Genomic DNA, 9,693 nt, shown 5'->3' with positions numbered 1-9,693 from the left:
AATTGGTGGTTTTGTTGCCCAGTGGTAAAAATATTTGTACACTAACAGTGTATGTCATGTTAGTACACGATTGTTGTCCCTTTCCTCTCATGACGTAATCCCACATAGGACTGTGACCATATCTCATTGTCTTTAGATTTTAAGTAGCATATTCTTTTTGTCAATCATAATTTTGTAGCATGAACTCACCAAAGCAAGGGAAAAAAACTCAAGATATGTTGGTTTAATGGAACATCAATTCATACTGCAATATAGCAAACAGACAAAGTGGCTCAGACTGCTTTAATTCACAAGTGGCATCATTGAAAATAAATATTCAAACAGTCCAAATGAGATCTACATCCTGAGTTTAACTCCAAATCATTCAAAGTGTTGTTAAAAATGTTATTAAAAATACAGTACAAAACCAGATGTAGTCTGAAAATTAGGATCCACATCAGCACCAAAATACACATGACATCACATGACACCAGCATCATTACAGCATTTAAAGAGAAGAGAAGGACACTGTGCAAGTTAGAGATAATTTCCCATCTGACTGCATTGGTTTGTTGTGTCAAGTATTTCATTTAATGCCTAAGATTCTTCTCTTTTACAAACAGGTGGTTAATAAAAAAAGTGGTAAAGCCTCTGCTTCAGTCAAGCAATCTTAAAAACAAAACAAATTAGAACTTAACTTAAAAAAAAGAGTTAAGGTCACTGGTGAATCAAATCAGCGCTGTTCATAATTCATTTAACCTTTGTTCTGAATTTAACAAGTTCAAGTCGGCGTGGTACACATTTAGTACAATGATTAAAGTGGGAGGTTTCCATTTTTAAATGCACACAAGCTCGAGTGATGGGGATGAAATACCTGGAAAAACAAAAAGAAAAAGTCAGATTAATACAATATCTTAATTTTCTTTCGTGTCTTATCAACATTTTGTTCAACTAAACAGGCCCAGGTTTCAGAGTAAGTAAATTGAGTACATTTAAACAAAAAAAAAATCATATTTTTGTGACGTTTTCTGTGTGTGCCGTGGCTCAAAAAAGGTTGTTAACACTGGTGTAAAAGATCATTACAGCGACCAGTACCTTCTTCTTAGTGTGTCTAGTGAGGGAATGTGCCTCCTCAGTCAGGTTTGTGCTGAACGACTCCTTGCTGTGACAGTGTGAGCTCAGGCCATCAGTGAGACTGGTGATGCCTGCTGAGGTAGTGTTGTAGCCACTGTCCACCTGAACAAGCACAAGAATCATGACAAAAATGAACACAGAGAGAGGATTAAAGGGGAAGTAAAGCCAAAGAGAGGTTATCATACAGTAAAACAAAACCCAGTAGATGACAACGTTCCACACCTGCATGCTGGACTCGTAGCGTATGCTGCTTCCCTCTGCCAGAAGAGATACGAACATGTGAGAGCTCTCCGTTGTCGACATACTGACCATACGGGAACTGGTCAGCTGCTCTGAGAGCCTTCTTCCTTCCTCCTCCTCATCCTCCAGCTCCACCTCTAGCCCGGTATCTTTACCTTCTTGCATTTTCACAGGGTCATCGGGACCTGTGCGTAACTTCTCAGCATCCACTAAATTAGTGTCTTTGACCACGGGGGACAATGTGTCAAGCTCAATTGATAGGAGAGAGGAAGAGGAGGAAGGATGATTGTCGTCAAACTCGTGATGGTCTTGAAGCTTAGGATTGAGGATGGGAGAGATGAGAGGAGGAGAGGCCCAGCAACGAACCCTGACCTGGTTTTTAAGAAGATGATGTAGCTCACTGTTGCAGCACAAATGATGAGGAGAGCAGCTACGAATGGGAGAGCAACCTTCGACGAAGGGGCTCTCACTGCAGGCCGTGACACCTACATCCAAACAAACACTGTGTGGAGTCAAATGGCTCGGCTGCCTCCTCTCAGCTGTAGAAAAGACAGGGTTACGGTGAGATAAATATTGGCCGCTTTAACAGATTTTAATCTATGTGCAATTTGGTAGGAATCATGAATAAAAAAGCTTGCCTGAGCTCATGGGTGTGCGTGCCGTATGTGCAAAAATAGGAGAAATCGTGGGGGAGGCAAAGCCTGCAGGAGACGAGCCGTTGGGTACAAAAGGGCTACTGATGCTGCCAAGGCTACAGTCCCGAAAGCGGCCGTGTTGAATGGGGCTGGAGGAAAACTGACCCTAGATTTAAGACAAAAGGAAAAAAAGGAATCACATAATTTTAATGGACATATTTATACAACAAGCTGCTCAAAAACAGGTCTGTTTGGCCTCTCGTTTGACACACAGAATCCAAGCTATCATGATTTATCTTGATCTTCACACAACACTCACCGTGGAGGGAGTAGGAGCCGACACACCACAAGATACAGGGGAGGCAAACATTGGTGTCATGGCTTCTCCTCCTCCTGCAGTAAGTTCAGCTCCTCCTGAATTTCTTCTTACTCCTTCTTGAGAATATACCTCCAACGTGCAGTGGCTCCGCTCTGGGCTCGGTGGGCTGGAACTGTCTGAGCCACTGTTACTGTTACCGTCCAGAAATAACTTTCGCCTCAATGAAGAAGAACTGAGATTTTCCTGCACGGCATCACATTGTTCCTGTGAGCTGTAGTATTCACCTGAGGAAAGATAAGGAACTTCTAAATACAATGATTTTGTAAAAGAACACAATGACTGCACATTGATATCTGTTTACCACTTACCTAGTAACTTCTCTAAATCAAAAGCCAGAGGTAACGAAAGTGTCGTCTGACAAGCAACTGTAGGTGAAAGGTTAGAGAAAATATGAAGTATTAGAAAATGGACATAGAGAAACAACACCGCCCAGACTGTAAAGTCTTAACACAAACCAACCTGAGATTTTTTCCTGCTTCTCTGGAATCTCTGAAATAAAATATATAATGATTACATTTAAAAAATATAACAGAAAGCTAAGCTAATATCTTTAAGGTGATGACAAGTTCTATTACCTTTCTTAAATATCTGAGGAACTCTGCGAGTGTCTGGTGCTGCCCAGGGCGATGGCACTATGGCTCCTTTGGTAAAGAACTGCATTGAAAAGAAATGACAGAACAACATATTAACCAATTACCATCATTATTTATTATTATTTGTGTTAAGATATGTAAAATTTCATATTTGTTTCACTAGATCCTTTACCTGCTCAATGGCTCTCTGATACTTCTCCTCCATATCAGAATCCATCCTAAGGGTTAAGAAAAAGTTTCACATTTAAATGTGCATCATATTTAATCATAAAGAGTTGTGTGTTAACCATTTGATTTCATTTTAGACTACATTGGACTACATGCCTGGTTTGGCTGAGGTAAAAAGACTGTCGCTGAATTTCCTCTGGGTCGATGTTTGCTGGGAGAAGACTGGCCATTTCATCAATGGACCAGTTAAACTTGGCTGGAGTCTGAGGGCAGAATAAAACAGATAAACATTTGTAATCAACAATTTGGGTGTACAGACAAATATGTTATTTGTTGTTTGTTTAAACGTACAGCTTTGGACTTGAACACAGATGGACTTGGCACCAGGGGTTCGTGGAGGCGGTGGTAGTCATTAGGACTTTCAAATGGATTTCTAATAGAGGGTCTGCCTGGAGTTTCTGGATCGATCTGTAGATCAACATGATCCCCCATCGCAGCTAAAAACAAAGAAGAGAAAGTTTCAGCAACAAAAGTTGATTAAACTTTCGAAAGACAACATGAATAGATCAAGGTTTGTGCTTCCCTTGGTTCATGAGAGCAAAATAGCAATACGTGAGTGTTAAACAAGCGATAGTAGCGATATTTAAACATAAATACAGCATAATTACATCTCGTCTCTTGTACTTACATGTTATTAATTAGTTCGGGTTGAAGGAACACAACGAATCACAACATTTATGTAAGAATCGGAAGAAAAGGTACCAGAGATATTGAGCCTACGCAACGCTGATTTCAATTTTACCTCAGTGGTTCCCCCAGCCAATAGAAATGTCGCCGGAAGTTGTTAGAAGCCAATGAAAAAATGTGTGGCGTCACTTCCAGCTTCCGGTCCGCAAGTTTATCAAAAGAAATGGCCGAATTGTTATTAACGTTGATCTTTTTATAAAACATAATATTTGGAATTCTTGCATTAAGATATAATCAAATGTTTATTTGTCCCTGGAGGAAATTTAAAAAAGAATTCTGCTTTGTTTCGCGTTAAAGTCTCCCTTGTATAATATTTGATAGCCAGTTGCTAACTAGCTTCTGCTAACCGTTCTGAATCAAAACATGGCAAGTGCGGCAAATGTAAATAATCTGAATGCAGTCCGAGAGACAATGGACGGTAATGTTTTTTTTTAATATAGATATGCGGGCCATATGGTTTAATTATATTGCTTACGTAATGATAGTTAACGGCTTTGCTCGCCGTACAACTGTCCGTTTACATACTTAACCCATCATTTGTTTTATTTCAGTGCTGCTGTTGTCCGTTTACATACTTCATTCGTTCATCATCATTTGTTTTATTTCAGTGCTGCTGGAGATTTCCAGGTTGTTAAATACTGGTCTGGACATGGAGTCTTTGTCAATATGTGTGAGACTGTGCGAGCAAGGTATCAATCCAGAGGCCCTTTCTGCTGTCATCAAGGAGCTACGAAAAGCTTCTGAGTCCCTCAAGGTAACAAATAGACTTCTGTGAATGTGTCACATTAGAGGCATGGTGTCTGATAAGGGAGGATTATCTCATCCTTTTGGGAACAGATCCTAAATCTATAGATCTGAAAAAGATGTAATTTTTTTTGTACACGAAGCACTATTTCAGTATATGGTTGAAGAAACTGACATTAAGATTTTATTGCAAAAAGGGTGCTTGTAGTTGGTTTTTCTGATTTTAAAGAGTCTAAATCTAAGTCTGATTTTTACCAGAAAGGTGAAGATTTTTACTAGTATTATTTACATTTGTTTCTTTTTTTCAGGCGTCTGAAAACACCACAAACTGATGATGTCACATCCTGTTTCGGTAGCTGTCCTAACTTTGGCTTCCACATCTTACAATCAGAATCATCTTAGTTGGCAAACTTTCCTCTGTGTCACTTCAGTGACCATTATGCACTTTTTGTGCTTTGAGTTGTCACTAAGGTTTTTTCTGAGGTGGTAAAATCCCAAGGCTTCTTCTCACACATAAGTCATCTCCACATATGATGATACATATACATACTGTTTGCCACCATCATGTTTTGATTGGTTTAGTTTCTAAATGTATTACAGTTTTCACGTGATCATGTATTTAATGTGTTTTTTTAGTAAGTGGTTATTAAAATTATTTTGTGTATTCAGATTCAACATGCCTTATAAAATACTTTTGCAAATTCAGGTATTTAACCATCGCTGATGGAGTAAAGTTTAAAATAAACGTTACAATCTATGGCCACTAGATGGTGTTGTTGTGTTATGCCTCCAGTCTTGTGAGTTTTTCTGGTACTGATTAAATTTAATTTAATAACAAATAATTATGGTTAGATTTAAGGAATGCTAAAGCACTTGACACATGGAATTTTAAATGAGTTACCTATTGTATAAAATATTAATACAATACAGTCTCAGTTGGACCATCACACTTCACTAAAGAAGTGGCAAAAATGGGCCATTTATTATAGCAGAATGGCCATGTTAGACTATATTTCATCTCCCAAAAAAACAGCTGTGTTGCAAACGTGAAAACGTCAAAAACAAGCCCATCTCTGATCAACCAACAGCTGTATTGCAAACGTGACAAAAACAAGCCCATCTCTGATCAACCAGAAATGAACACCCTACATCATGTATCCAAGAGCAGCATTGTTGTGTTTTTCCACTGTCTGTAAAATAACTCAATTCATCTTGTAGACGAGAGAAAATGCTGAGAGCACACAACATTCCTCCACAGGCCAATAGAAAAATCCAGAAGCCACCTCTCATCCACTCAGGCCTGTCTGTGTGAGTATCATGTGTTGTGTGTGTGTGTGTCCCTTTATGGGTGTGAGTTTAGGTGTTCATACAGCGCCTGTGGATGTCTACAAATGAGTAGGCCTCCAGCAGTCTGACAGTAACGCCTCAGCCCTCGCAGAAAGAAAAAAAAAACGCGTAAGCATTTCTGTCTTCAGCTTGTCTCACCATCTTGACTGACAGCCCACCAGTCTGAGTCTCTGTACTGCTGCTTTGATCTCCTGAACACACCATCTCTCTGTTCCTCAATACCAGCGTCATGTCAGCCAAGTATGAAAGGTGAACGTGAACAATGTGGAGTCTCCCCTCGGTAGCCCATAAACCTAAACAACCCCCTTGGCCTCAGTGGGAGGGGTGGGCTGCATCAGATGTTGATGTGGGAGACCCACATTAAAAACCCTCTTTCTTTTACAAAGGAAAAGAGTTATGCCTGGCCTGATTGGCTACTGTGGGCGTTAGATTCGGGACGCATTGCTGCGTGTTTGATGTGCGTGATGGGTTTCTCCTGATCCGAAGCGGCCACTTTGATCTCGGTAAAACAAAAATATTCCCAAATCCCATAGTCCTGAGTGAGAGATTAGTGTCCACATATGCATAAACATCTAAGAGGTGTTCAACTAGGGCGCTGGTCAGGTCACATGACTGTATAAACTTAAGAGGCAAGCAGGTCCTCACATCAGAACTTCTGAGGGTGTTTATGTTTGTATGTCTGATAATTATCCAGGTCAGCTGATAAATGAGGGCAGTCTCATTTGGAAGTGAAAGATCCATGTGTTGCAATTATGATGGAGGAGCCTGTGGTGGATATTATAAAAATAATTAGACTGGACTGATTAGAAGTTTTCTTATGTTAAGAGAAGACGTGTTGATGTTTGTTCAAACCTAAATTAATGCCCCGAGAAAACAACATCAACACACAATCAATAGTCAACACGGATGAAAAGAGATAAAGGTGTATGTAAATGAACTGAAAGGTAATAACAGTGTGGATGAACCCACCGGCCACTGTGGACAAAAACTAAAACACACTGGAAACAGCAACGTAAAACCTGAAAAAGTTTGTTTTCAGAAAAAAACAGTCAATAATTTTTATGTCAACCTTGATTTATTAAGAAAAATGGACAAAGGGAATCCTTTATTTCTATCAGCCAAATTCTCAAAATAAGATGCCTCAACTGACTCTACAGTTGTCATGTGGAAATTAAAAATAATAAAAATAAAATAAGCAGTTTCTAAAAAAAAAAAATATTTTTTCAAAACTTCGACATAACGTTTTCTCCTGTAACAAAGAAAAATGCTTTCAAAAATTATTTTTATTTCTTCAGAACTCATCTGAATTTTGTTTAAAATGCTGACATTTTTGACATAATGTTTTCTCCTGGAACAAAGAAAACTGTGGCTGATAAAAACACAAAATCACCAGGACCAATCAGGGCCTGAGGTTGTGTTTGCTATGAAGTGGACGTCGCTGACCTTTTTTTAAAAATGCTGTTTGGACAACATGCAGCTGTCGGTGTGTAAACAGGTTGGTCAGATCTATCACAGGTGACACCAGTCCAGGTGGAAACACATTTCGGTCACGATGGAAAAATTATCGCCGCTTATTTAATCTCTTCTCTTATAAAAAACATCATCAGCTTTACAATCACATCTCTACATGACTGGACGTGTCTAGCCATTATTACACTTGTGTGTGTGTGTGAGTGTGTGTGTGTGGGGGGGGGTATGTGATACTTCAGTTTACTAACTGCCCTAAGAGGAGTTTTGTGACCTTGTTAGAGCTCACTCTAAAACACCCTTGATTAAATATAGGCCGTACTTTTATACTGTAAGATTATACTATTTAAGGTTCAAATTAAATTCACGGCAGGGAAATTGGATCATAAACTCCTTACAGGATCGTTAACAATCATTACACAGGATAATGGCATGGCAATCAAAATATGGTAAAAAAAAACTTCCAATGTCTTTTGGTGACTTTGTTGCTTTTGGATGTTTTCCAAGTAGCTTAATGCGGAATTGATTGATTTACAGATGTAATTAGCCGTCTTCTGCATAGATGCATAATAATCATATATCTCCCTGCTTGTTTTAAGGCCATTAATTGGTTTCATTAACAAAAGCACTTAATTGAATAACAATTAACAAAGTTTGCAGTGGCATCCACACAGCACGTGCCGGCTCCCTTGTGTTTTTTCCTGGTCGTGATAATGGAAACACCTTTTTATCAGATTGGAATTTTGTGTGTTGGACTATGTAATGACTAATATGACATTAGGCTTATTAGTTTATTCCAGTGGCTCAGTGAGGCGTCAAGGCGACGGCATCGAAGCCGTTGTGTTTAACAGGTACGCGGCCATATGTCGCCTTAATCAGACATTGGAATCACATTTGGTTGTTAAATTGTCTCCTAATAAAAGCTGCTGGTAAAACAACTTGAGCTAATTCAATTTCAGGCCAGTTTGGGTGCAGTGAACAGCTGTTCATATTAGTCAAATTGTTTTAACGTTCCCTCTCCCGTTTCTGCGTTCTTCTTCTTCTTCTTCAGTTTGTACACTTCTGTTATTTTAAAAATCCCCCAAAAAAATCTTCTTCTTCTTCTTCTTCTTCTTCTTTCTGTTTGTGCCTCAACTTTTTTGTAAGAGATAAAGATGGAGGGTGGAGGAGCTGTCCACTCTACTTAAAAGAAGACAATGCCAGGCATATTGTAGTGACAGCTTGTATTGTGTGTGTGTGTGAGAGAGAAAGAGAGGGAGAGGGAGTGTGTGTGTGTGTGTGTGTGATACATCGGGTGTGAGAATGAAGACAGGAGAGACATGATTGTGTGCATGTTAGAAAAACAAAAAAAGTCTCTCTCTCTCTCTCTCTCTCTTTGTGTGTGTGTGTGTGTGTGTTAGTTAACGTGACAGCTTGTATTCTCAGTGATTAATGATGTGCCGTGTGACTTGATAAGTGCTTCAGAGGACCAACGCTTGTTTCAATTAGACCTTGTGAAGGTCGCGACGCACGCCGGCCTCTCATTATCATATCCATAATCAATCCACATTATCATCGGGGAATGTGCGATGGGTGTGTGATATCCTGGTCGTACACCCCCCCACACACACACACACACACAAAGACATCTAATCACATACCAAAACACAATGACATACACTCTCACTCAAAGAAGGGAACACACACACCCTTCACTCCGAGTTGATTTGAATCATAACAGTGGCTGTCGGAACGGATTGTCTGTTCAGATTAAGAGTGCGTTTGTGAGAATTAAGAGGCGTTGATGGTGGTGGCATTTCAGATCCCCTCTGCAGACACAAATGCCAAAACATCATTCTTAGAACTCCCCCTCCTTTTCCCTCTCTCACTTTCCCACACACACACACACACTCACTGCACACACACACATTTAAGCAGGACCCAGGGGCATTTTTAATAGAGGCGAGGTGATTCGTATGTTTTTACTCCTCTAATGAGAACAGATTGAGTGGTATTTACACTTCATCGGCTGATCTAACCACCACCTACACATTTCCCTCACGCTTCTGCAGCTCACCGGCCAAAACAGACGTGAGGAAGAGAGCGGAGTTTGGCTGTCGAACACGGACACAACAGGAACATCGTGTCTAGCATCTCCATCTATGGGCAGACAAATTGTTTTAAATCAGGAAAAGCAACGATCTGGTGTCTGAGAGATTTGAAGTGAACGCCTCCTCGCCTTCGGACGCCTGCGTTTGTTAGTTGAGCAGAATGAGGCCCA

General features: G+C 39.9%; 2 protein-coding genes across 3 annotated transcripts; one reads left to right on the top strand and one right to left on the bottom strand.

The window, feature by feature from the left end:
• Positions 1 to 268: 268 nt before the first annotated feature.
• Positions 269 to 3,995, bottom strand: bora (bora aurora kinase A activator). Of its 2 annotated transcripts, none has more exons than XM_008321550.2 (12): positions 3,931 to 3,995; positions 3,480 to 3,625; positions 3,285 to 3,391; positions 3,133 to 3,178; positions 2,943 to 3,021; positions 2,827 to 2,856; positions 2,676 to 2,732; positions 2,308 to 2,591; positions 1,992 to 2,154; positions 1,336 to 1,892; positions 1,075 to 1,215; positions 269 to 853 (listed from the first exon to the last, which is right to left on the bottom strand). In XM_008321550.2, the coding sequence occupies exons 2-12, from the start codon at positions 3,618 to 3,620 to the stop codon at positions 794 to 796; spliced, it is 1,665 nt and encodes a 554-aa protein (XP_008319772.1). In that variant the 5' UTR covers positions 3,621 to 3,625; positions 3,931 to 3,995; the 3' UTR covers positions 269 to 793. The 2 variants fall into 2 exon arrangements, with proteins under 2 accessions (XP_008319772.1, XP_008319770.1); XM_008321548.2 differs by having other exon boundaries at positions 3,817 to 3,971.
• Positions 3,996 to 4,014: 19 nt separating this feature from the next.
• Positions 4,015 to 5,385, top strand: mzt1 (mitotic spindle organizing protein 1). The gene is made up of 3 exons (XM_008321551.3): positions 4,015 to 4,293; positions 4,484 to 4,629; positions 4,928 to 5,385. The coding sequence occupies exons 1-3, from the start codon at positions 4,239 to 4,241 to the stop codon at positions 4,949 to 4,951; spliced, it is 225 nt and encodes a 74-aa protein (XP_008319773.1). The 5' UTR covers positions 4,015 to 4,238; the 3' UTR covers positions 4,952 to 5,385.
• Positions 5,386 to 9,693: the final 4,308 nt, after the last annotated feature.

Source organism: Cynoglossus semilaevis, chromosome 12 (assembly GCF_000523025.1).
Source record: "Cynoglossus semilaevis isolate Cse_v1.0 chromosome 12, Cse_v1.0, whole genome shotgun sequence".
Classification (NCBI taxonomy): domain Eukaryota; kingdom Metazoa; phylum Chordata; class Actinopteri; order Pleuronectiformes; family Cynoglossidae; genus Cynoglossus; species Cynoglossus semilaevis.
This window is presented reverse-complemented; position numbering and strand designations above follow the sequence as displayed.

What these genes read in the sequence shown, in the direction of transcription:
- bora (XM_008321550.2), bottom strand. Translation starts at nt 3,620, where the DNA reads ATGGGGGATCATGTTGATCTACAGATCGATCCAGAAACTCCAGGCAGA. An exon ending in GAAGCAGGAAAAAATCTCAG is followed by an intron (nt 2,733 to 2,826) that starts GTTGGTTTGTGT and finishes TTTCACCTACAG; the next exon opens with TTGCTTGTCAGACGACACTT. An exon ending in GCTACGAGTCCAGCATGCAG is followed by an intron (nt 1,216 to 1,335) that starts GTGTGGAACGTT and finishes GTGCTTGTTCAG; the next exon opens with GTGGACAGTGGCTACAACAC.
- mzt1 (XM_008321551.3), top strand. Translation starts at nt 4,239, where the DNA reads ATGGCAAGTGCGGCAAATGTAAATAATCTGAATGCAGTCCGAGAGACA. An exon ending in AGTCCGAGAGACAATGGACG is followed by an intron (nt 4,294 to 4,483) that starts GTAATGTTTTTT and finishes GTTTTATTTCAG; the next exon opens with TGCTGCTGGAGATTTCCAGG. An exon ending in AAGCTTCTGAGTCCCTCAAG is followed by an intron (nt 4,630 to 4,927) that starts GTAACAAATAGA and finishes TCTTTTTTTCAG; the next exon opens with GCGTCTGAAAACACCACAAA.